At 45.6% G+C, this 27,502-nt stretch overlaps 1 protein-coding gene across 1 annotated transcript in view; it reads right to left on the bottom strand.

Annotated features, from left to right (window-relative positions):
- The window catches only part of LOC115324323 (serine/threonine-protein kinase BRSK2), a 127,418-nt gene that overhangs the window by 26,722 nt on the left and 73,194 nt on the right, over nucleotides 1-27,502 (bottom strand). The window contains exons 2-9 of the mRNA XM_042286343.1: nucleotides 23,148-23,242; nucleotides 21,233-21,318; nucleotides 16,000-16,140; nucleotides 13,470-13,620; nucleotides 11,008-11,076; nucleotides 9,977-10,123; nucleotides 4,867-4,901; nucleotides 3,929-3,980 (exon numbers count right to left, since the gene is read on the bottom strand). Of these exons, the coding sequence (XP_042142277.1) occupies nucleotides 3,929-3,980; nucleotides 4,867-4,901; nucleotides 9,977-10,123; nucleotides 11,008-11,076; nucleotides 13,470-13,620; nucleotides 16,000-16,140; nucleotides 21,233-21,318; nucleotides 23,148-23,231 (765 nt within the window). The 5' untranslated portion in view covers nucleotides 23,232-23,242. The remainder of the gene's footprint in view (nucleotides 1-3,928; nucleotides 3,981-4,866; nucleotides 4,902-9,976; nucleotides 10,124-11,007; nucleotides 11,077-13,469; nucleotides 13,621-15,999; nucleotides 16,141-21,232; nucleotides 21,319-23,147; nucleotides 23,243-27,502) is intronic.

Here is a 27,502-nt window from a genome sequence, read left to right as displayed (position 1 = left end):
AAACCAGTAGAAACGCTCACGTATCTTCTGAAGGGTACGGTTGACGCCAAAATGGCCTCCTTCGGGCCTGCTGTGAAGCTGTCGAAATATTTGGGCGCGGAATTCGGGTGGTGCAACTAGTTGCCACACGACTCGGTCACCAGTGGGTGTTTCCCAGCGTCGGTACAGAAGACCGTCACGTAACTCTAGTGTGTCCCACTGGGCCCAATAGCTTAATGCTGCTGGAGATAGGTGGGATATCTCAGAACGTGGTGGCCGACGGCCGTTTCGTTTCCACTGGACGCACAGGCTGACATCAGGATCATGTGACTGGGCCTCTTGTATTTCTTGCGGTGACCACATGCTGTTGGAGATGGTGGCGGGGCAGAGGGTGCGACTCAGGCCCGAATTACGGCGAATCATGCTCATGCACTGTCGACAGGAACCCTCACTACATGGACGCCTAGAGAGGGCGTCGGCGTTGCTATGGTGTGATCCTGCACGATGTTTACTCTCGAACTCGTACTGCTGTAGATGTTCTATCCAGCGGGCAACTTGATTTTCTGGTTCTTTAAAACCAAGAAGTTATGTCAACACTGCGTGGTCTGTGCGGATTATAAACTTCCTGCCACACAAATAGTGATTGAAATGGGAAAGAGCCTTGACAATAGCGAGAAGTTCACAACTTGTGGTGCAATAGTTTCGTTCTGGCTTTGTGAAGGCTTTGCTGTAGTAGCCAATTACTCGTTCATGGCCTTCCTGTTGTTGAGACAGTACTGCACCTGCCGCGGTATTGCTCGCATCTCTGTCCAGAAGGAACAGCGCGTTGTCTCTTGGGCAAGCCAGCGCTGGGGGCGACGTTAGCGCAGACTTTAGTGCGTCAAAGGAGTCTTGGCATTCAGTAGACCATTTGAATACCTTGGACTTCTCGGTCAAGGCATATAGAGGCTTGGCGACTCGTGAAAAACCAGGAACGAAGCGCCGGTAGTACGTCGCCAGGCCGAGGAAGCCCAGCACGTCAGCACCTGATGTTGGAGATGGCCAGTCGGTGATTGCTGATAACTTCAGTGGATCAGGAGAGACGCCACTGGCTGCCATAACGTGTCCTAGATATTGGGCTTCCCGAGCAAAAAGGGTGCATTTTTTAGGGGTCAACTTCAGGTTTGCGTCTTGAAGTCTCTTGAGCACCAACTCGAGATTAGTCAGGTGTTCGGTGAAGGCCTTTCCAAGGACAACAATGTCGTCTAAATACACAAGGCAAGCGGACCAGGTTAGTCCCTCGAGGACTTTTTCCATTAGTCGTTGGAATGTTGCGGGAGCGTTGCATAGCCCAAAGGGCATGACTGTGAATTGATAGAGCGCTTTGCCGGTGTTGAAGGCTGTTTTTTCGCGGTCTGATGAATGTACGGGAACTTGCCAGTAGCCGCTCTTGAGATCAAGGGTGGAGAACCAAGTAGACTCCGCGAACGCGTCTAGGATACCATCTGTCCGTGGTAGTGGAAAAGAATCTTTCTTTGTGATGTGATTTAGCTTCCTATAATCGATGCAAAATCGAGTTGATCCATCCTTTTTTTTACAAGGGTGATCGGCGAGGACCAGGGTTCATAGGCTGGTTCAATGACATCTTGTCTGAGCATTTGTTCAACGAGGTCATTCACATGTGAACGCTTCGCCAGTGGTAGTCTACGAGGCGCTTGCCGAATGGGGTCTTCATCACTGGTTATGATGCGGTGCGTAGCCAAATTGGTATTTCCTAAGTCAGTGTCGCTACTGCTGAATAGAGCCGAAAAACGTGAAAGTAAACTCTGCAGTTGAACAGCGTCATTCTCTTGAAGGCGAGGGGCAGTGGCAGCATAGAGAGGTATAAGGTGAGTTTTGAGACCAAGAGAACACGGTGTTAGAGAGTTTAATGGCAGCCCATTCGCATAGCACACTGATACAGTCGCCGAGCCGAGATGAAATGCCTGTGCCCCAACGTGAAGGGTCCCTTGAGCAAAGTCGAGCACGCATTTGTGGGTCTTTAAGAAATCCATTCCTAGTATGCAGTCGTCAGTTACTTCTGCTATGACCACAGGTAGTGTCGTCTGCGGGACACCAACTTGGAAGGGAACATTGGCTTGTCCCAAAACTGCAAGGGTAGCGCCAGTTGCAGTTTGAAGACTGGCGTCAGGTCCCACAGGCATGGCTGAGAGATGTAACTGGTCGAAGACTGTGGGTCGGACGACTGAGTTTGTGTCTCCGGTGTCTATCAATGCCCGCACAGGGACGGCATTCTTGTACCTTGGAGGTAGATGGATGAGGGTGAAGCTACCGAGCAAGTAGAAGTAATTTTTTTTTTTTTGCGTGACGCTCCTTGAGCACCCGTTGGTCGGGCATCTGGGGGTGTAAGGGGACATTGCATCTTGCTGTGTCCTTCTTGTCGGCAGTTCCAGCAGATCAGCGTTGGTAGGACTGAGGCGGGTGCTGCAGGTGGATGCCTCGTAGCCAATCGTGATGCATTACGGGCGGCCTCCACTTCTAGCGCATAAATGCGGGCGGCTCGAAGTGTTTGAGGACGAGAAAAGCGGACTGCATTTTGAATCTCAATTGACGCAATTGCATCAATAAAAGCCGCAGTGCCAACGGCATCTACAGTCTCTTCAGGCGAACCCACGAACGATAAGCCTGTAAGACGCTCGATGTCGTCAGCGAGCTGAGACAACGTCTCACCCGAATTTTGTCGCCGGTGGCGCAGTTGGGTGTGGTGTAGGTAGCGTTGATGCCCATCGCCGAAGCGTTGCTGCAACGCTTGGACTAGAGAGGTGTACGACGTACGAGAATCTGGCGACATGTGGTGAAGGACCTGTAATGCTGGACCTCTGAGATTTACTGCAAGTACCTGCGCCTTTTGCTCGTCGGTCCATCGATTGGCGGCAGCGAGGATCTGAAATTGTGTCGCGTAGGCGGACCAGGTGCTGGTGCCGTCAAATTGTGGCGCCCGTAGCTTGAGATACGTAGCAGACGGATCGATGGTCGGTTGAGCCGTGGGTGGAAGATCATTTTCACCGGTTGGTAGGGAGCTTGGTTGTGCCAGCGCTCGAATGCTTTCGACGATTGCGACTGATGTTCTCTCGAAGGAGCTTGAAATGGCCTCCAGGAGAGCCGCATCGCGTTGCCTGAGCTCTTGGGCAGCCCGCTGGTGGTGGACATCCAGCAGAGCTGCAATGGCGGTCGAGACAACGGGATCAGGAACTGATCGGGGCGGGATGACTCCTCCTCCAGGTTGCGGAAGCCCATCGTCAGGTTGTCGAGGAGGGTCCATGCTTGCCGGAAGACGGTGTCCCGAACGGAGCTCCACTTCTGACACCAGTTGTTACGCTTTATTCCCAGCGTATCTCGCCCCTGCTGTTATCTTCTATCCTTTTAATCCGAACTTCACTTCTTCTTCTTCCTTCACAATATTTTTAACAATTAGAGCTCGGCTTCTGACATCATCGCACCCCTGTGCACGAAGCAGACGAACTTCGGGGGGGATCGACGGCCGAGTGGGCTAGCGGACACCAGCTCGGAGCACGTGGAGCGAAAACTCGCGCTGCAAAAAAATTGGGTTGTGTGTATGTTTATACAGCCTAGAACTTGGTCTGCCTCACAGGGGCGACGAGTCTCCCAGCTGTAGATGAGAAATGAACCCAGGGATCCTGGGTTCAATCTTCACCCTTTCCCGTTTAGCTCTGGATGAGCATCGTACCGGCGCGCGGTCGTGTATCACTACTGCGTGGTGCACGTTAAAGACCCCTAGACTAGCGGTTGTACTGCACTGGCTAAATTGCTCATCTACTGCTGAGAGACAAGTAGCCCGTTGATGCAGACTAACTTCAGGCTGTATGAACACACACACACCCATCTCTTTTTTTTGTTTTTGTTTCAGACGAATTTATGTTTTGGATAAAAAAAATGTGTGCATGCTCACCTGCACAACTTCCCTCATGGGCAGCTCCAACTCCAGCTCTGTCTTGCTTCCGCTGTAGAAAAGAACAAGAACCAAAAGGATCGAGAACTGCAATCTGGCTGCGGCACAAAGCATGCTTCCCGCAGTTTACGATGTCCCAGTCATCCACGTATGGCGGAAGTCATCAAGTAATGAGTCATTCATGTAACTTAATTGTAGAATGTCATTCGTACGGGTTCTGGTTTTTGATTTAGTGCTTTACTTAAATTTTGTGACAACACAAATTATAATATATATATATATATATATATATATTTATTCCGATCAAGAAAACATGCCCGCGTGTCTTCTGGCGCATGGGTAGTATAGTCGCTATAGTATAGACCCCAATGGCGCTGTGCTGATCAGAGGGGTTTTATGAAGGGTTTTGATGGTTTTCATATTGTCCTTTTCATTTCCTCATCGGTTTACTTGAAAACAGATCTAACAAAAAGGAGTATTAATATACATATGTTGTTTTTTTCGTAACTTTAATCCCCTATATGTATAGCTGGCCCCTGCTCTCTGATGTATCGAGCAAAAATAAAATCAAACTATGTTTTGATTCACCGTATTTGTGTAGTAACTTCAATAATCTGCATTGGTTATGGTTACGGAAAAGTATATCCAAGAGCTGTTATCAGAAGTTCAATATTATGGCGTGCTGCGAGGAGATGTGTACGTTAAAACTAGGAAAAATTAACGTACTGAAGTCAGGCATAACACGCGCGTCTTGACTTATTTTATTTCGCAAGGTGAATCCCTATAACTCGAACTGAATTTATTGGTAATTAGGGTACATTATTTTTTCAGACCCTGCTTAGAAACAACTCGAGCCGGTTCCGAACCTGTCCCTTGATTTCACGTACAGTTCATCCATGGAAAACAATGATACGTTCAAAAAGAGGCGAGTAACTTACGCTGTAACCCAAGCATGCTTCGTCACGTCGGCCAGCTTGGTAAGGGAGATAGACATGGACACTATTTAGCCAAACTGCGGAAGCACATTACGTTGCGAGCTTTGAGCACGAAGCACGCGTTCGTACCCAGGAGACTTATGGGAAATACAAGGATCGTATACATGATTTCTTCTCGCTGTATGGTGAAACTACCAACGCTTTATCGGGACATTTAGTGTAAGCACAAATTAATTTTTATTGAAGGTATAGGAAAGTTTCCTGAACTTTCCCGGCCGAACTTATTGACCTTGTTTTGACCGTCTGCACGATGAGAGCTAATTAGTGGAACGCAAGAAAAAACTTTGCTTTTACCATCATGATGGAAACCCTAAGACACGGAGAAAATAAAATAACGGACAAGACGACACAGTTCGTTATTTTATTTCCTGCGTGTTCGGGATTTAGACTACCTTTCCTGAGCAGCTCGCCTACAGACGTTTGCTTCTTGCTATTCGCTTTTACATTGCTTCGTAGGGAGAACTTCAGCTACTCTAATTGCGCCTGTAAGCAAGATTAGAGAAGACCAAAACAAACGAGAGACGATCTTTAAGCACGTAATTAGAGTCCTAATCTTTGGTCCTCCGCATCTTTGCTATTTCCCCTTAGACGTGTGGAATTTAAAAAAAAAAAATAAAATAAAAAAAAAAAGCACCCTCCCCCTTAAAAAAAAAAGAAAAAAAAAGGGAGGATTGTGAGGGAGAGAGATATATAACGAATGAAAGGTGGGGGGACAGATGGAAAGAAAGAGAGGAAGGCGTGTTCCCAATGTTGCCCTATTTTTGGGCGCACCTCTATCGCGTATTTGGCGAAGCGCTCCACAGATGGCGCCACCGCACTGGCTCTCGAATAGCACTGCGCGATGCGGCCGCCGCTCGATACCGCGGTGACTCGGCTCTGCGCTGTCAGCCAATAGGATCATTTGGCAGGAGCATGGAAAATCCGAGATGCCGAGGAAAAGCCCCAGTCAGGATGCAGTACAGTAATGTTTTGAGCGATTGTAGAGCCATCATTCATACATTCATTCAGTCATTCATTCAGGAATTCATTCATTCATTTCTAATGTACCTCCTGCCAGTTATGGGCGTAGTAACGCGGTACCGAAACGTTCAGCATCTGCCTTACAAAATAAAATGAGCTATTATTGTCGCGTCAGTTTTGATATACCAAGAACCAGTTTTTCAATATAGGACTGGTTCTTGAAGTGCACAATAAATGCTAAATAGCCAATAACTTGACTAAAATAGAAAAGTCTAAATACCTTATTCCCCACGATGGAAGAGAAACCCGTTCAAACCATGGGAAATTATTCAGGGAGTTCCAACCTAAAAATAATTGCTTTAAATTTTCATTTTTTCCGCTAGCAGTCCAGGAATGGAACAGTTTGCCCCGACACGTTGTTCACGCTAGCTCGCTGAAACAGTTCATGGATGATGTCGAAGCGCTCATGATGTGAACATACTATGTCTCATCCACTCCGTTTGTTTCATATACTTTTTATCCTCTGTATAACTGTTTTTTCTGCACTATGGTTATGCATCTGTGTTTTTTGTACCACCCTACAAAAATCCTCCTATGAGGATTAGTAGTATCGATAAATAAATAAATAAATGTTAAGGTCAAGGTCGAGACACTGGATCTCAAAGGCGTGTCGCATATTTTCACCACATGCAAGCAAACTTTCAAGAATCACAGTCAATTTGCAATATCGCAATATTTCACACACAGGTTTGTCATCTTTATGTTTGGAAATCCATCTCCAAGACCTAGGATAGTATAGTGTGTGAAATATTGCCTTTGACTTGATGTAAACTTACATCATAAATTGTTAGCGATAATGTTTTGCTAAGACATCTTCAAGATCACTCCAACGTTCGTTTCAATGTTTGCAATATTACACAACAAATAAAGGGCGTCATTCCCGAAATGGTATTGTCATAGATCAAATTTACAATTTTTTATAGCATCCCTATTTTGAGGGTTTGTTGGATCAATACAGCTTTCAAGAGTGACATAACATCGACAATTAGCGTCACAAATTGTACTCAGTAATTTTAGGGAAGGTTACTGACTGTAACTTCAATGTCAGACAGTACAACCCCAAAGAACGTGCAGTCTTCCACAACATGAAAATCCATCAGCTGAGGCAGGCAAGGCGTCAGGGTTAAGCATATATCTTGGCCGGGAGTGCTTTATATTTAGCGAGAGAATAAGACAACCGTTTATTTGTATCCTCACCCCAAGCCTGGCCAACGCGAACTTAACACAGCCTCATGAAACTGCTTTATCAAATGGGTCTTTCGCACTCTTGGAGGCTGTATGTCTAGACACGGCCGGACCGGATTCGAGCGCTTCTTTTCCATACGGCCTTTTACGTCATAAGGGAAAGAATGTGAATTTTTCTGCGTGGGAACGTTGGCACCCAACTATTCTCGCTCTTCCACCCTGCTAACCCTGCTGCTCAAAGGAGTCTGTTTTTCGTGGAACAATGGTGTATTGTCGTGTCCTGAAGAGCACGTCAACATTGGGGAAGACTTTTGGAGTACCTTTCCACAAGCTACCTAGCGATGAATCCCTAAGCACCTCGCGAAACAAAATGCAAAAAAGAACCTTGTTGTCAACAAGTACCCATCTACAGTGTGTGCGTAGGGTCCTTTATTCACTTAGTGAGGCATTTAGCAGGTCATTGCTTTGATGGATCAAATGAATAACCAAGAAAATGCTCACACCCTGAGATTTTTGTACCGTGGCATTACCTCGGGGAGTGTCAGCATTCGGGTCTTCGAGCAGCGCTGTAATAATGCTTTTTCTAGTGATTCCCAGAATTCATACTTAGGATTAACGTTCACCGCCAGTCATTGAGAATATAGCAGCACCTTACACCCATGGCACTTTGTAGCCCATCATAAAAAACAGGGCATAGCAGGCTCCGCGATAGTTTCAACACGATTTACGCGTTCGCTTCTTCTTTGTCGACGTCTCCAGCTTGCTTTGACCAGAGTCCATACTCGTGGACAACTTTCTGGGGCATTTTCAAAGAGAGATAGAGAGCACGCCTGCACAGCTTTGATCAGCGCTCCAGTGCGCGCTCCCGCACGTTTGGTTGCATGCATACATGAAGAAAGTTGTCCCCCAGACAGATCCTACGGCCGCTTTGTGGATCTAGTGACACATCCTACGGCCGCGCTGTGGCGCTGCTCTCGCCCGCCGAGTTGCGCTTAGATCCTACTATGTGTTAAGTCCCTTGATAAAGGCGTTTTTTCACAGGTACCGCGAACCATTGCGGATACGCGCAAGACACGTGCGAGGAGCTGGTACTCTGCCGCCATTCGCTTCCAATGGCCTCTTATTCAGTGCTTCGCCACCATTTGCTTTCAAGAGCGGCTCGAGACACGGGTCTCGTGCACTGGAGCATCTGACAGTACTTTCAAAACAAACGCAAACATATCGAGGGGCTTTAAAGAAATACGGAAACAAAATTTTTTTTGTTGTTGTTGTTCAGACTTGGTCTATATTGGCGGCAGCCCAAAACACCAGTCTAGACTATTGTTTCTCGGCTGCCGGCCGAAAAGTCAAGAAAATCAATTTTCAAACGAATGAATAGATTCCAAAAATGCGCCTGGTGGCGGTCTGTGATGCTACGTTAAAAAGCCGCCGCGTAATAGGCTTCTAAAAAGCAGCGGCCGTTCGCAGCAGTATGGCTCTCTCGTGGAGTTACTTAGTCCTGAATGTAACTTGGCGGAGAATGCTAACGAGTATACTACCTTGTATATGTTAACTTTCACAGTGTTTCCACAGCGTGCATTCCAAAGCAGCTCTCACCTAATGTCTGGGAAGACGTTAGGTGAGAGCTGCTTTGGAATGCACGCTGTGGAAACACTGTGAAAGTTAACATACCCAAGGTAGTGTAATCGTTAGCGTCTGGGGATGCGAAGACCTCTGCCAGGCCAACCATACCCCCCCCCCCCCCGCCCCCCCGCAGTGAATGCCACCCAGTGAATACTTTTTATACATAGCTTGCATGTGTCGCCATTACTGGGTACTGATGGTTCTTTCTAGTAAATGATGTCCTCGAGCGGCGGTTGTGAAACTAACACGGTGAGCCGAACGCTCTTGGCACATAAAATACCGGCATGGACGCGAATGACGTCATGGGCAAGTCCTCAGACATTACTATACTAGGCGAGATTGTAAGTGCTGACGCCATCAAGCGGCAACGCTCGCAACTACAGTACCCTTAGCTGTGCAGGAGCCATTGACGACACGAGCACGATACACATTTCGCTGCTTGGGTGCCGATTTTGAAGCGAGAGGTGGAGAGCTCGAGGTCTGGTCATTTTGTTTCCGTTCCCCTTTAATTATGTGCCAATGCCGCTTTAGAAACATAGGTGTTTTCATGCCTTATTGGAGAGGTCATAAGGCAGCGAGAGTCTATACAGTCGAGGCCGTGTTCTAGGTACAGTGCAGCAGAATAGACGCCTTCAGAAACCACGTGATGGTCATTAGAATATCGGAACCACTGCACAATGGCGGAACAACTGACGTCGTGAAATGTGCAAGTCATTGCATAAGAGCGCGAACGTCGAAGCGCGGCCAACGCTAGGATCCGACGAGCCAATCAAACAGCGTCGAGTGTGCAAGGTCATTGCGCTCATTACTTTTCTCTGTGGGTGCGTTTTTGCGTTAAAAATTCAAATCCAACCAAACGCATAAAGTGTGCCTTGACGTTACGGTTTTAGTCCGCCATTGTACGGGGCAGTCCTTTGAAAAAAGTCTAGAATTGGACTCATACGATACTTCGATTCAATAGACGTCAAAGCGCGGTCAATCCAGCATGCATTGGCTGCCCAAGCTATGCAGACCATCGAGCAGCACACAAAGCGGTCACGGTGTGTGTATTGTCTATATGTGTGTGTGTGCAGCAAATGTGTCGTAAATTTGCGCTTTGAGTGCATGTGCTTGCATTGTGCCTGTTCCCTGTCGCCCCAAAAGCAAACTCTTCTTTGGTAGCACGTTCTTGCTGAACACCAGGCGAGCGTTTCTCTTTACCGGCGACGACCAAGGCCTCACTCACCGTGAGTCTCTTCTCCGGGTTCACTTCAATCATTCCCCGGAGGAGGTCTTGGCACTCGGGTGGCACGAAGTGTGGGATGTGGAACACGCCTCGCTTCACCTTCTCGAGAAGCTGGCGAAGGTTGTCGTCGTCGAACGGTAAGGCACCCTGCGTTAGGCGCCATTTTACTCGCATGCTCGTCACATTCTGTATACTTCGATATCGTGCATACTTCGTTTTGCGTTAAAGTGACACTGGGAAGAACGTCGTGAGCACAAACGACATGCCGTGGAATGTACTTTGATGGCACGAGGGGGCGTGCCTGTCAGACCTATGGGCCAGCGTCTATATTATCGGCTACGCAAATACCTCAACATAAAACGAAGCTTGCGGACATGTTTCGTAAGGGTCTTGAGTTATTTTGCATGTAGTGATCTAGAAAAGTAATCGGAGTGCCTGAGTTCTTTTTGTCTTAGTTCTTACTCATTCGGCTGAACAACGACCGTCATATGTATGAGTAGGGTAGGATGTGCGCTTATCCGGTGTATATTTATTCAGTCAGAATTGGTACGTAACGCTGCCATGAATGAGCTAAAGTTTATATTGAGTCGATCCTGCATCCGGTATGACCGTCTCATGTGCCCTTTTTAGATTCGGGGCTTCACAGCCACACACCCGAGTTTTATATCGGGACATCGCTCTGTAATCTTTAATATTAAGTTCTATTTCAGGTTATTTTTTTATTGTGACTTTATCCCCAAGTCGCAGGCGTGTATAGGTATACAATTCGTATTTAAATTGGGAATTTCAGGGGCAGAATGTCAGTCACGTATAATGAGGACTTCCAGCCCCGTTGCATTTCATTTTACTTTTGAAGGATTTACCTTAGTTAGTATTAAGCAGCTAGGACGTGCAGCCCCATATTTCTGATGTCAAGCTCAAGAACCTGGGGTTTTCAGGCTTATGGTAGATTTGTAGAAAGTTAAGTTGTCAACAATATTTTTATGTACACTTGATGAGCAGAATATTTTTTGTTTCTTGTTTTTACTTACCACTAGTAGAGCGTAGAGAATGACTCCACAACTCCATACATCGGCTCGTCGTCCGTCGTATTTTTCTCCCTGTGAGTGACGTGAATCGAACATGTCAGCATTTGAAGACACCCAAAGTTCGAAGCACAGTCTTATAAAAAATGAATGAAACCCTACCACTGGAGCATACAATCGCAAGTACAGCTTTTCGTGGAAGTTATTTAGACTACCCCATTCTTCGATATATATATAATTGCACACTTCCAGAAACCCCAAGATTTAATTACATAATTTCAGGGTTGAGTTTAATTTCGCAGTTCAGCGTCCGTTTGTTACCAGGCGAGCTCGCGCCCGTACTTTTATTGCGTTCAGTTATGCCATCGCGCGATACTGTTGAAAATATTGTTAAACATTACTGTTGAAAATAACATCACACTTAACCAAGTTTTATTCTATCCAAGGTAATTATGCTTACTCAACAAGCGCACTCATTTTGTATCAATCGTCTACCTTATTGTAAATGTATCCTAAGATAGGAGTCGAAAGCTTTAAACACTGTTTTCAGTGGTTGCTTCGAATTGATGTTTGAGTCAATTAACCTACTCTGCTTCTGATTTACTTTCTCAGCTTGCTCAGTCATTACAGCCTACTAACCAAATTGCTCCTGTTATGTTATTGTTATGTTATGTTATTCGAAGAAGACGTCTGCACGACTGACCCCGGCGCTTAATTTTATAAATAATACGATGTAGAGTGGAGTCTTAAAATCCCGCTGAGACGGGACGTGAGCTCGGCACGCACAGCCGAATGGTCATTCTCCCAAACATTAAAGATTTAACTTCATAAAAAGTTAATTTGGCGACATTGACATTAGTTTACTATCTTATGTTGGTCAATAGATTATTCATTTGTTATTTCCATAGAAAACACAGTCGAGCTCTCAGATGTTCATTTTTATCGTTAAGTACACATATTGTAGAACGTACTCAAGCTGAAATGAGCGATAGCTATTTTATGGCTTTATTTTTTGTGCTAATAAGAATGTTTTTTTTTTTTTTTGCAATATTAACGTTTGCAATAACATACATGAAAGTGTAGACTCATATTTTCTGTCTAGATTTGAAAATATTCTGGCGCGGGATGCTTCGTTTCAAAAGCTTCTGAAATGCGCCACCTGGTCTGTTCGAAAAAAGTAAGTAAACTGATGTTTAAGCACACTATTATTTAATTGGGAGCATGTCCACTTTTTTGACGAACAGTTTAATATCTTTACACCGACAAACAAATTCATTTTTTTTACGCGAAAAGTATGCAGTAAAAATATTTTGCGCGCACCGAAGCATTCATTTTTTTTTTCGAGGTGAATACAGGCGACGTGGAGGGTATTGGTCCTTGCATTTCGTACCTGCCATTAAACATCTAATTGGCCATCAAGCAGCATGATTATGTTCTAAATACAAGTTGGAGATTTAAATTATTTTTTTTTTATTTAGTGCGACTGACCCGTGCTGCGGTTTACTCGCGACACACCTGATCGTTACGCGATTGACCGTCATTTGACTTTTATACGACAGACACAACTAATTATATGAACATATTTTTTCATAAAAAACAGAACAAAAAATTTAAAGTTAGAATTTAGAATTTTTAACACGACAGGAACTTGCCACTGCAAGTTATTGTTCATCGAGATATTGTGAAAAATATCTTATAAACGATTCGTTACAACCACTCACACATTAACGAGGTGCGCATTTATTCCTATTTATTTATTAGCTAATAAAATATAAGGTTTTTGCCCAGATTGAACTGCTCTTGTTGTAAAACTTTCCTGAAAATGTTCTCAACAGTGTGCATGATTACAAATTAAATACGGGTGGCACAAGTTTTAAAATAGATTTATATATCTTTCGTTATATCACAGACATTCAGGTCGTTCACATTTGTTCTTTTTCTTATAAAATTTGTAAAAATATAAATTCTTTAGCAACACTGGACGCTGAGATCATATCATAAATTTGAGCTGACGTAGGTATACGACTTCTTAAATCAAACTTCTAAAAGTTTACATCGCTAAAACAAAAGGTCACACCTTTGAAACTTCTGCGCTAGTTAGGAGATACAAAACAAATGCTGAGATAGCACATAGGACACAATCTAAACTATATTTTTTTCTAAAATTGCCATAATTATGAGAATTTGCTAATATTTGTTTCTAGGACACACTGATCCTATCCTATGCAAACCATATTTTAGGAATGGTGAGAGGAAGGCGTTTTAAGGTTATTTGAGAGTCATATTAATGTTTAACTTTCGGGAAAATGACCCCGTGCTAGCATCAATTGGCGCTATTTTATGCGGTACAGCGCCGTCGCCTCGCTGCCGTCTTGACTGCGGGAATCCTTTTACCGGCTCCCTGAGGCAAAGCACGGCGCGACAGAACCGGAAGCGGAAGTAGGGCCGAGACCGGAAGCTGCTCTCACCCGAATAACTTCTGGGCAGGCGTAGTGCGGAGAGCCGCAGGAAGTCTCGAGCATGGAGCCCTCCATCTGTAGGGAGGCCATTCCGAAGTCCGCTATCCGGATGTTGTTTTTTTCGTCCAGCAGGAGGTTCTCTGGCTTCAGGTCCCTGTGACTAAGGACCAAAGCAGGCTTGTCACAGCTGCCTATGCTAAGGACACTCAATAATGTTTGTTCCGCGTGCTATTTGCCACAACAAAACAAGATATGAAAGGAATCGAAAGACGTTTACAAATCTCTGTAGTACGAAATTTGAGCGCAGCTCTTGAGGAGGAAGTTTGGAGGGTACGGAGAGGAGGGAATGCCTCTCTTCCTCCTCCGTACTCTCCCCTCCTCCGCTCTTTCTCCTTTCCTCCTCTCCTGCTCCTTCTCCTCTCCCCTTCTCCTCTTGCGTACCCTCCCATCCTCCTCTACCGTACCCTCCCTTCCTCCTCCTCCTACAGTTTCCCCGCTAAATTTAGCTGGAAAATTGACTCTACGTGACCTCGACACAAATTCAGTTTTCCCGCTAAATTTACTGGGGAAAATGACGTCACATGACTTCGTTTCACGTCACCAATGAACGAATTCAGTTTCTCCTTTAGATTTACCGGGAAAATTGACATCACGTGACCTCAAAACGTATTCAATTTCCCTCTAAATTTAGTGGGGCGGTTACGCCAACTGCGACGCCGCGAAACACGGAAACGGGCACTTAACAACTGCGCTCTAAAAAAAAAAAAAAAAAAAAAAAAATTGGTTTTGAATTGTACCTGCAACATGCAACGTCGCACTGTCTGAGAACGAGCAACACTAAAACAATAGACCCTTTCAAACTCCCGTCAGGCAACACTGAAGTTCGCGATGTTTGGGGCACGAAGGGTCTGATCGGATCCGAATCCTCGGCGAATGCTGACGCAGCACTGGTTTTCGATACGAGCTCTGCCGAATTCACGCCGAACGCAGACGCAGACCTCCTGTCCATTACCTCATAAGACAACGTGTGCAAACGACGGCACATGGGCTGAACAGCTACTAAATGGCGCGTATTTTTAAAACGGGCCTATTTCTCTGTACCAGTACAAAAACGATGTCTGTAAATACACCTCCGTATTTCTGGCCAAGCCATAAATGATTTTAATGCTCAGCCCCGGGCAAGTTGTCTATGGTTGTAATCCTCAGTCCTTTGAAATTAAAACGAATCGTTTGCTTAGTTACATTGTCCGAATGCGTGAGTAGATATTTGTGATGTATTTTGTTGTTTTCCTTCCTGTGTACGCCGCAAGACTCGCAGGATTTCTAATATAAATACATAAAGTGTGACATCCAGATTTAGGTAGCGTACTCCCCAAAGTTTCTTGCCAGAACGCATTACACGAGAAATGCGAATACATCATGAAATGCAGATGACATAAGGCAAAGTAAGAAATTTGCGTATACACATAATGTGCTGGAGCTCATCGTTATAGTGTAAAATATAGATATTTAGTACAAACAGTTCTTTTAGCTGGTTGTTTTACGCGTATAAATGTTTTTAAAACAAATCTAGAACTTGAATATATATCTAAACTAGACTTTACCGTTTAAATGTGTCAGCAAGGCAGCTACAGATGTAGAGGAGGAAAAAAAACACGCAAGAAACTTTTTGTTTTTAAATGTTTGCTTGTAACTATTCTTGCTATGAACCCGTTGCTTTGTTTCGAGACATCAACGCATTACATAAAGCGCAGCTAGAAGGACATTTAGTGTTAGTTTCACTGCTGTCTAGCAAACATAACAGGCACTTCGAAGATAGCTTTTATAGAAACGTGCTCTTAAGAAACTTACATGCAGTAATTCATATGAACTTACTGTTACGCGAATTGATTTCTAAAAACAGAATTGTGCTTCTGATTTCTATGGGGCCCCCAAGTAGGAATACATGTTTGCTTGTCCCTTGATCGGTAACATACAAACTCCGCGAGATAACCGCATGCATTTCAATCAAGATTACTACAAGCAGTCTGTTTCACGTGGCAGCTGTACCCCACGAGAAAACACATGTTCCCAGCATGCTGCAGTCCTGCCCCTACAATCGCAGTAAATATATCTGCTTCCCCTGGATATTGTAATGGAGTCAACGTCGGAAACCGTAATCCTAGCCAAATGCAGCCAACTAGAGCTTTAGTGCCGCTCAAAGTTTTTGTCTCCTCTCTACTAACCTTGCCCATATAGCCTGAAAATGACTCCAGAATGTTCCCTCTCACGTTCCTCCTACCATCTTGTATGGCGTTCCTGTTTCATTTGTGCTCCTATAGGTGTCTCTCTTCAGTGTTGTCTCCTCGGGGCACGTGCATTTGTATCTTAGTTTGGTCTGTGTGTGTGTGTTTGTTTGTGCTTGTGCCTGTGCGAGCGTGCATACAAGTGCGTGCATGTGCACGTGCTCGCGAGTGTGCATGTGCGCATGTACGCGTGCGTGCGTGTGTATGTATCATATGTATGTGTGTCCGTAAAGAGAAAGAGCGTTGTTGCTCACCATATGGAGTGGCTGTGGCAGAAGTCCAGGGCTGAGATGATCTGCCGGAAGAACCTCCGTGCTTCCTTGGGTGTGAGTCGTCCTTTCTTCACCAGGTAGTCAAAGAGTTCTCCGCCGGACACGTGTTCGAGGATCAGATAGCTGCAACAGATTGAGTGGTACATCGCTCTACTCTTGATTTACCCGTAGAAGTTGTCAACACGTGTTTTGTTGTTGCCATGAAGACCTAATTTAAGAACCAGATCGATAAAAAGCAGCATTCACAATAGTGGTCTTAGTATTGATTGATTGGTTGTTCCGTCGATTGATTGATTGGTTTACTTACTGATTGATTTATATAAAGAATATGGTAAGTACGGCACAACGGAATAGGAATATATTGAAAAAAGAACGGCAATGTCTGACGACGAAAGGTATGCGGAGCAAAAGACTTCAAGGCCAGGATGATGCAACAAGCATATTAAAAAAGTTGACGTCCCTTCACATAGCGGGATATGAGTCCACACCAGGGCCCTCGAACAGTGGCCTGCGTTTGATTTGAAGTATGAATTTCTTTTTCCAACATCCTTCGGTCGATAATCTCCCGATGACGCTCTGTCGATTTTCTTTCTTCCATCCCTGCAGATGGCGCAATTTAGCATGAGATTGAATTCTATTTTCGGGAACTCTCACAGTTATGGCACTTCGAGCTCTGCGTTTCTATTTATGGCAGTCTTAGGACATCCTACAGTTAGACAAATTGCTTTTTTTTCCTGTTCTTCTCACTTTTAGTGTTAGTATCACTAGGTCTCATTTTCGTTCTGCCTTATCGAAATGTTTTCGCTTCAAGGTCTATCACCGGCTACGTCACTTCACAATTTCCTTGCCTCAGTTACCCTTTCTGTTCCGATTTGCTTTTGCTTTTCGGAGTGCACAGAATCCCCTCTCCTCCTTCGTGTCTCCTCGCAGCTCCGACTGCGTCTTTATTGCGTTCGATCCCCCGTTCGCTCGCGGAGGAACGCATTGGGAAGAGCCCGGAATGCGCCGGGTCGACTCGCTCCGCTGAACCGAGCGCCAGCGGCGACGGACATCGGGAGCTCTATTATTGGCGCGGACGTCGCGTGACCGCTCTCTCGGGTCCGGGGCCGCAGCAGCTAGAGAGCCCATGTATTCACAGAGGGAGCAACTCAAACCACGAAGAGAGGTTGCAACCTAATGGCGGACGCTTCTTGCGCGGATCGGTCGCAAGTGCGCATCCTTTGCATTCTTCGCGCGGCAACGAGAAAATTGACCGGAGGAACGAAGACGCTTGCGGACGATCAACCCGTTCGTCACCCCCTTGCGGCTCGTATGGAAGACGCCATGTGATCTCGATCCAGAAGTTGTAAACTCTCTGAACTCTAGGCACACTAGCAGCAGCGCGAGTCGGTCGCACCAGGGGTGGCTGGCTCTCGCGTGATTGGGCTCCCTGCGTGTGGTTGTGACCCACGCAGCCATTACCCCCCTCTACGGGCGAAGCAAGTTTTCTCCATTCATTGATTCGTTCCCGAGAGTCGGAGCTGCTTATACTCCGTTTCACCGAACGACGGATCGCAGCGAATGCTACGAGCCAAATCCCAGCAAATCCAGCGCCGTCAACGTGTCAAGTCGTGACTGCGCGCCCCTGGCGTCGCTGCCTACCCTCCTTAAGGTCACGTGACGCTAAGAACGGCGTTGGATTGGCTGGAATGACTCGTAGCATCCGCTGCGGTCCATCGTAGGGAGAGAGTGAGTGTTGTGGGCCACCGCCCCTTTTCCCTGACCCCGTCTCTCTCTTCTTACCGAATTTGGTCTGTTTGTTTGTCTTAGTTTGGTGTGGAAGACAGCGAAGACAAATCACTGTTTCGGTATTTGGGGTTCGTATTTCTATTTGGGCTACCAGAAGGAAAGGGCCGGCGGCAGTATGGTTGTCCTAAAATAGGCTGCTTGGACGACAACATCGCCTTCGTACATTTTGGTTGATGTGCGCGGGTCGTCATTTTTGCTCGGGTTTCCATTGGCAGGTTATCAGCAGAAACAGTCAGAATATAGCAGTCGATGGCAGACCTAAGATGTGAGCCAATGGCGCTTCAATGTTGAAAAAGAAAGTCTACTAATGAAAGCTATAAAAAAAGATAATGGGGTTACCATACATCTGTTTGAAGAGCGGGAAAACTACTCTTAGGTTGTTCTCTTGGACCTTCCCTAAACCGACTCGTAAACGACGCGTGGCACGGTGTCAGACATGATTCGAAACTTATTTGAGTCCATCCGCTTGACTGACTAGGACCGGCTGCTAGAACAGCGTCTCAGCCGAGACTGAGGAAAAAAAAAAAAAAGCACTGCAAAGGCTGGGTTGCGCGAGCGTCTTCAGACGTGGTTTGAGTCCCGCTCATCTCTTTCGCTGGCTTTGCCAGTGCTTTCTCTCACCCAGTCTGACCTGAGACGCGGTTTTAGCTTAAGTCCAGACCACGGTGGTCCAGACGCAGCCAATGCTAGAAGCTCGAGCATGTGGCCCTGAACATTTCTTGCACTGCACGAGCGCGCGTGCTTGGCAGGGACGCTGAAAGCCTGGAGCTCGCTCTTGAGGCTTCTGCTACACTCACACTTAAAGTGAAACGAAGAGTAGCAAGCCGGCCCTGGTTTTGGGTCAATTATTTAAATGCGGTGAGGAAGTCGTCTGCTTTTTGCGGAGGAGTTGCAGTGACAGCAGAACGACACCGAGTTCTGATTGGTCTTGATTGAAAGGATAGTGGGTAGACCTCAAGGCAAGACTCCTTAAAGTCTACCCGCCATTTTGTTTTTGCAACCAGCCAACCAGAGCTTGGCGTTCTGACATCATCGCAACCTCTGTGGAAAATGCAGACGAACTTGCGCTCCACCAAACCTCCAAAGTTTTTTCTTTCGTTTTTTTTTTTTTTAAATTTCTTCGGGTTTTATTTCGCTTCTTTCTATTTTACGATTTGATTACTCCTTCTACTTTTTTTATTTTTAATGCACAAGAAACCAGTTTAGCGCGTTTGTAGCTCGAACTACAGTTTCAGTTGAACGCAGACAACTAATGCGAGTATCGGTGTTTGTGCCTGCAACTAAATAAAAATCGCGGTGTGAAACGAAAAAAAAAAATAGAGGAAAATATTTTTGCTCAAAAAGGTGCGAATATAAATCCTTCGCCTCTGGCTAGATGAACCTGTAATTTTGCCTTTTCCCCTGCGTGTCTAGAAGGCATTTAGAGCGGGCGCGTTCAAAGCCGTTGCTCCCCTGAATTCTCCCACGGCAGGATCAGCGAGCTAATGAAGACACGGTAGGTTTACATTCAAATTCAACTGTTTACAGTAACTTCCAAAAGTTTGGTAGAATCTTTTTATTTTTTTTATATAAATGTTTCGCTACATCTTGCGTGGTATGCCTCTAAAAGTCAGTTCTTCCTCAAATAATTGGCAAACATGGACTGATCAATGGCAAGCTATAAATACCAATATCCGATCCAAATGCAGTCGGCGTACTTTATTATAATGAACAGTAATGGAAGTGCTGCGCTAGTTGGCTCCAGACTGCGCCATGAAGGCAACATCTCCAACAACTTGCGCCAAAGTGATATTTTTGCTAGGATTTGCTCCAAATCTGCGCCGAGGCGGTCTTGGGCAAAACAAAAATATAGAGATTTTAATATTGGTCGATTCCAATAATAATAAAAAGTGGGAGGAACGCAAAATGCTACAAATATGTATTGCGCAGCATCTCCACTCATCGTATAGTTTGTTTTATCTTAGATAAGAACACAATGGACGGCTAGAATACACAGAACCACAAACACCCGTACTAAAAACGCAAGTCACAGAACATTGGCTGCCCTTGCTTGGTTTAGTCGATGAAAGAACACGTACAGGAAGATGGACGATTGCCATGACGGTCGCGCTATGAAGCTGACTGGCCGACATCCTCTAAATTCACGGACTATGTCGGCGATGTCAGGTGCTTAAAGACGACATAAAACAGTGCAAAATAGTAGGATGGCGGCTACTGTGATCAAACAGAACCAGGATCTTGTAATCCAGGTGAGATCACTTGATTATCATGTCTGCAACATTCCTCTGTTCTGCCTCACTCATCGGCGCGCCCGCGTCGAGCTTCCCCGCTTTGCACCGGAACGCTAGGAGCAGCGGCTGACTTGGGTGAGGGGCCTGAGGGCGTGGATTAACGCTACAGGCTCGGAAACCTCTGCTCAATACTCGTAAGAAAATCCCTAATTAATAATTAGAAAAAAACTGCGACAAGAAAAAAAAAAAAAGAAAAAATTCCCCTGCATATATCGATTGAAAGAGCAGCGACTTCACTCTGGTTCTAAAGCCGCTAGTGCGAAGTGTAACTTTAAACGCGCATATGTAGGTTTTCAAAATCTTTGTGAGTGGTTATTTTTGCAGTATAAAATCTTCAAGTCTTGAGTTTGGTAGGTTCATGATACTTGTGGGATGGCATTTTTATTGATAGACGTGTGCTTTTGCAGGCCATTTACAATAATTATATTTACAGGCTGAATAAACTACCGGATGTAAAAATGGGAAGAGAGAGAGGCTTTATCCCAACTAAAGTGTTGCGTTATTATTAAGTTTTCAAACATTTTGTTTTTAGTAATCATTGTAACCTACTCTGACCAAAACCATATTTTAAAAAATTTCGAATTAAACACATTTCCCGATGCAATCACTTTTTCATATTCAAGCGTTGTGCCAACAGATGCTGGCATCTGCTCCAAAAGCCCCCAGTGGCTGCTGTATACAAATATTTCGCCTGCTACAGAACCTGCTAACAAAGGCAAATTGCCACTTCCATCGCTGAACTAAAAAAAAAAATGACAAAACCTGGACAATATTTATATAGTACTTGAATAGTTAACGTAGCGTTGCCTATATCGAGGCGGATTGTCGTCGTCAATTTCACCATCCGTTAACGCCGCAGGACGTGAAATGTAGAGCAATTATCATCTATATTTGAAATTGCTATTTCGAAAATCCTTGCACATTAACATTTAGAGCGATTCACGAAAGCTGAATCTCGTTATATTTATCAGATTTTATGGGTTACTTGCATAAAGGTATCGGTTTTACAAAGTTGCGGACTTTTCCTATGTATATGTAGCTGAAAAAAAAAAACATTTCTCAGCCTGGACAGACGTCTTTTTTCGGTCTTTCTCTTGCATATATGTGGATGGTTCTAGAAGAAAGGCCGTACTCACAGATATTTCTTGTTTTCGTAGACGTCGTATAGTCCCAGGACGTGAGGGTGTTCGATGAGCTTCATGATTGCGATTTCCCTTTCGACCTGAGGAAAAACCATATAAAAACCGTAAAAGAGTTATTTGAAAAAAAAAAAAAAATAGAATGCATTCTAAAGATGATGAAATACAGCCTCAGTCGACACGGACGAAGAACAAAAAACGAAAGCGATAGTGTTCGTTTCATGTTCTTTGTCAGAACTGTTACTGTTACCAACTGTCCCAGTTTACCGTCCTACTTCAATGCTTCCTGCAGTTGCTCAAACGCCAAAAAAAAAACCAATTTTTTAACTATTAAACGTTTGACTAACATAACTCTCATTGTAGCGATCGCTTGTAAATCACAAACAAAATGTGTAGATACATCAGCGCGTGTTGTCCGAAGTCACATATTTTTTCCCTTTGTCCTGTCTTGACGTTACTTTTATCGGGCTTATTTTTTAGAAATAACGTTTGACTCAATTCGACTAATGACAATCTGTCTCCCTGACGCAAGGTAGACATATTGTGACAAGTATAACCCAAGACTCGCGCAATTAAATAATAACACGTTTTTAACATTAAAAAGCCATTTCTTACCACCGGAAAAATTGTTTTTGCTTAAATTAACGTGCAATTTTATGCAAAAAACAAACAAACAAAAAAAACGTTAAGCTTGCAAACGGAATTAAGATACCTGAGAAGGCGAATGAACCATTGTAGATGTAGGAAAACTAACTCGTCTATCATTCTTAGCTTGAGAGTAACTAGAGGCATTATGCTTCTCTTACAAAGAACATCTTGAGCACGAGCGAAATGGCAGCGCGGATTTTAAACTACGTTGTCAGGAACACATCTCCGACTGGTGTGTTGCCAGCGTCCTCAAATGTGGTCCCTCGATTTCCGTCTGATGACGTCACAGATGTTTCACTCTGTCGCCTGCCGCGATTCTAACGGTGTCAGAGCAGGTAGCAAAGATTAATCGAAAGACAGCCGTTCTGCTGTACGTCGCTGTCCAGTTTGACAGCCAGTTGGAACGCCGTGAGGACAGCGAAACTCAGTGGTGCTTTTTGCCGGAACAAGGTGACCCACCGGCTCCTGCAACTTCATATATTGCCACATATCGGGACCCATTTAGATGCACGGGTGGTATGCGGAGAGAAAGTTCGTCTGCTTCTTTCGCAGGGGTTTTAGCGACGTCTGAACGCCGAGCTCTGCCTGGCTCTGGCGAAAAGATACAAGAGTAGACCTCAAGGCAGCTAGCATTTAGGTCTATACCAGGGTGTAAGATAGACAGGTGGGGAAACGAGAGCCAAATAAGCGACCGGATTGTGTCCCCCTCGGCTTTCTCTTTTTCTGTGGCGCCATCTATGTGGAGCACCACGAACTCTCACTCCGGGTGGGCGAGCGGTGGCGACCGGCTAAACTGACGGAGATTGTTTCTCGTGGATTTTCAATAGAGGACTGTCGTGCTCTCGGTTTATTTTGCGTACTCTCCCATAAAGTTCCACGCAAATTCGATTCTGACTTTTTTTCCCTCTCGCCGCAGCGCCATCTGTCGCAAATCGGGGGTACCCGCAAGCAGACGAGTACACAATCCGGTCACGGCGCTGCGGCAGGCTTCTATGGGCCGTTTCCCCACCTGTATATCTTACACCCTGGTCTATACCCACTATTCTTCTAATCAGGGCCAATCAGAGCTCCGCGTTTTCTTGACGTCACCACAACCCCTGCAAAAGGAGCAGACGAACTTGCGCTCCCCATAGGACGCTAAATCACACCGGTCGGAGACGCGTCTCAAGCACCATACTTAAAACAACTCCAGTAGATTTTTTTGTGAATGTTCGTGTGTGCGTGCGTGCGTTTGTGTGTGATTTAGACATGAAACAAAACGCACCTTTTGTAGCACAGACTCGCTGAGTTTCTCACGATTGATGATTTTCACGGCCACCTTGCGTCCCGCCACGCAATGGATCCCCATCTTGACGAGTCCTAGGAACGGACAGAGGGAGACGCGCTGATGAGTACAAACGATGATGACGCGACAAGGGCGACCTGCCCAGCTTCCCGGAAACGCCAATAAATTTAAAGCCTCGGGACCGTGCGAGCCGACCGAGTTTGCTTACAGACATTTTTTTTTCCAGTCAATACACAGACTGGACCCCACAGGATCGATAGAACTTTGGACGAGGAGCTAGATTCGTCCGTTCAGAGAGTGGGCTCCCTCTTATCTCAGCACTGCGTTGTTCGGTGCCGCATATTTTATTGTTCGAAATTATTGAACGATGATGACCATTCTGCGACGAATAAATAAAACAAAATTGAAGATGAACGTTCATTTGAGGCAGCCTTTTCCGGGCATTGTCGGCGTTTTGTCACTCTCGATGATATAACTACTTAACTGTAAAAAAGAAGAAAAACAAGTTTTTTTTTTTTCTTTTAGCACTGTTGATAGGGGTGTGGAAGGGGGGGGGGGGGGGCGGTTTTTTGTTCTTGAGTACGTTATTGATTTGTTTTTGAACGAACGAAATGGTAATACGAAGTCTTTCATTCGAGCTGGTGCGTTATAGTACGTGCTGTAAGAATGCTAGAGAGTGACAATTTAAAGTCACCTCTTTCCTCTTGCTTCACCGCATTAGTAGAATCAATATAGTACACCCCAAAAACTGCCTGCGGGTATACTTTGCCACAGAGCACATGGTCCACCAATCATGGCCTACAAAGTGTGTTTCTGTGCGTGCGAGGGAGAGAGGGGGTGATTTGGGGGGGGGGGGGGGGGAGTGAAGGAAGATGGGGGAGGGGGGAAGAGGGGGGGGGGGCATCAACGGCTCGTAACTGAATTGAAAAAGTGCCAACGACATAAGTGACGTCCACGCAGATCGAATAGAAATATGTCTTGTGGTGTTTCAAAGAGGAACAACAAAACGCTGAACATACGACACTGCTGTGCAATCTGTTTAATTTTTTCGTGTTTTTCTACGTGGTGGCACGCGTTTAGACCACTACGACTGGGTTCATTATACTACGACGCACGATTGATTGCATCTTGGAATCTAACGCCGTGAGGTTCAAATAAAATGGCCATCGAAGAAACAGAAAGCAAAGATGAATTGACCTCCAATGAAAAATGCCGGATCTAATGCTTCTGGTAGTTTTATTGCCGTTTATCTAGAAAATCCACGTGCGCCCATGGTGCGTGGAGCTCATATTTGCTGCGTCGATGCAAACACCTCCAAAAATTTGCAAGAAAAAAAAAATTGCTCCTGCACGTTCATTTTGGCCTTCCTACGCGGATTGGTTTGTGTTTGAAAGCAGCGTGAAGCGTACCGTGCGGAAAGATAGGAGAGGATATTTAGTGGCCGTCGAGGTACTTTGGGCGTTTATCGCCTCTCAAGATTTATTGCGATGTTCGCCTCAGTTAAACACAAACCCTGACGAGATATTTTTCATCGTTTTTTTTCTTCTGGAACCTATTTAAGTTGTGAAAATGGGCATTAGATATAAAGAAGCTATTTCGCTTTGATTTTATGACCACCAACACCATGTTTTTGAAATTTCTGTTATCAGTCGATATTTTCAATGCACCTCCAAATTTAATGAGGAGCATACCCACATATTTGGGGGTAAATAACTCTATCAAATTTGCGCTGGAGGGTTTTTTCTTCATTTCAAACGCCTTGTAGACACCGACTTTATAACAACGACCCCGATTAGGATTCCATGTGTGTTCTAGATGTTTCTTGTTATACTTGGCGAACCAAACAACTTCAGATAAGATGTCCAAAACTAGAAAGCAGCTATTTTGCAATTTACAATTTAAAAATAGCATTGCGTCTATTTTTTTGCAAGGCACATCGAAAAAAAAAGCCTTTGTTTTAAACGAGATACAATACTCGTTGAACAGAAAAATTTAATTGCAACATAACATTATAGTAAGTATTACGTGAACATGTGAAACATCGTGTACCCTCACAAAGTAAAATGTGTTTGTGAAAAAGTTTACCCGACTTTGTCATTCACGAAAGCACCTCAGTTGGCTGAGCGATTGGCGCTCTAAGAAATTTGACAGAAGGTACACGTAGGTGTATTTTAACGCGACAGCGTTAAGGAGCTCGTGCCGAAGAAATTGCGGCGTCGGTGTCGGCGTCGGCGTCGGCGGGAAAAACAAATCTCATAATGAAACACCCGCAGCCACGCGTGTCACACGTGACATCACACGTGACATCACACGTGGCTGTGCGTGTTGCATTATGGGATTTAGCGGAAATATTGTCCGCAAAATTTGGCAGAAAATGTTTTGCCGAATTGAGCGGAAACTATTTCCACCAAATTTAGCAGAAAGTTTTCCCACCGAATTTAGCGGAAAATTTTCCCGTCAAATCTAGCGAACAATTTTCGCGCCAGCAGGTCGATAGGGTCATGACGTCACAGTCACGTGGGACGTCACGTGACACGTGACGCTACGGACTAGACCACGCACACACGCTTGTACGGCTTGTCAACGAGCACGCGTTTATTAAGAAGGCTTTGCGAACTGGTCCCAATGACGCTATCGCGTTCCACTCTTAAAGGCGAAGCTTAATCGCCCCCAAGTTCTTTTTCTTTATATATATATAGAACATCTAAGTCTAGGTAAGCAACTTTTTCGCAACTATCCCTATTTATTTCTCGGATTCATAGACGGCCTGCATTAAGAGGTTGTACTTTGAACACATTATAACTCTCAAATAATTATTATTATTATCACGTATGCATCTAGTGAATAGAAGATTACCTAAGCGAGTCTGGTTGCTGCCTTTTGGCTCGAATGCATACGTTCCCTGAACGTATTGCTGCTGCAGATAGCTGACGTAAGACACGACGAACCTCTCTGGAGTAATATAGCGCGTTATGAAACACGAGGCTAAGACAGTTACATAACAGAATACGTGGCGCTGCGAAATTGTGCAAAAACGTTCCGCCTTTGCGCCTCCTCAAGACTTGCGTCACAACGGCGTGGGGCCTAAGACCCTCGGGCATAAAATCGACCAAGCACTTCCTCAAACGTCGTTTCCGCAATTTCCTAATTCGAGGTAGATGTTCGCAGGGCGCCAAAGTAATCCCAACAACACGTTCCCCAATAGCGTCGAACCCCCCAAATCGGGCCTGGGCAGAAGCACTACGCAGGCGGGCGACCCAGCGTCCAAGGCCGCGGAAGACTCAATCGATCAGGTCGTCTAGGGAAGCACCGGGTTTCACAATTGAGCAGCAAACAGCGCCCCATAGATCATCGCCGCCTCGTAGCTGCTCTTCTTTCCCTTGACGGAATCCTACTGTCCCCTGGCAACGTCCCGCGCGTTCTTGGAACGTGGGACGAGGCTCCCTTTTTGTCTCCCGCACGTCGAAAAGAACGATCGCTCGCCCACGGCTTCTCGATTCAGGTCCTCGCTCCGCTGAAAACGGCCTACCGAGTGACCTTTTTGGCTGGGAAAAAAAGAAAGCGTTCAAGGTGGCCGCTGTGAGGGCTACGGAGTCTGGCGCGCTTACCAATGATCACAGTACAGCTTGTGGCGAACATATATGTGTAAAGCAAAGTTGCTCGAAAATACTTAAGGCATGTACGCACATAACTCTGTCATCACGTTTGCGGGGAACACCATGTCTTTCTTATTGTGTATGATCAGTGTGACCGCTCTGCTTTCATTCACACACTGCATTATGTGAAGAGTCACCGTGACCGTCCCCGTTACAACAGCTGTGCTTCGTATCGGGTCATCTGTACCACCGCATCTCCCGGCGAAGCGGCAGGCCAAAGCAGCAATGAGCTATCAAGCGGTCGTGGCTCGCCCCGGACGCTTCCAGAAAGAAAACGGCCTCAGCGGCGCCTGAAGTCGTCGCTTCTTGACGTCAGCGATTGCGTCAGAAGCGCGTCGCGCGGGTCGACCGCATTTCGGCCCATCGACCGGACGCCGCCGCCGCCGCCGCTGCCGAGGAAGCCCCAGGAACGCGGGCCCCCGCCGCTGGCTAACGGGATTTCGAAGGGAACGCAGTGCGACGGAAAGCCCAGTCGGTCAGCGGCGTCTTGCTTGATTGCTTCTGCGCTTCCTGCGCGAGCGCTGCTAAAGGGGTATTCACACGAGGGAGAAATCCCGGGGATTTCTCCCCGGCACGCGCATCCAACGACGAAAACGTCAGGGTTTGCTATGTGCAAAAGTCTCGCGTTTTCATCTCGTGATGCGCGCGTGACGGGGCGAAATCCCCGGGATTTCTCCC

The sequence above is a fragment of the Ixodes scapularis genome, unplaced genomic scaffold (genome assembly GCF_016920785.2).
Source record: "Ixodes scapularis isolate PalLabHiFi unplaced genomic scaffold, ASM1692078v2 PGA_scaffold7__128_contigs__length_106722199, whole genome shotgun sequence".
In the NCBI taxonomy this organism is placed as follows: domain Eukaryota; kingdom Metazoa; phylum Arthropoda; class Arachnida; order Ixodida; family Ixodidae; genus Ixodes; species Ixodes scapularis.
Note: the sequence above shows the minus strand (reverse complement) of the source record. Positions and strands in the feature narration are given on the sequence as shown.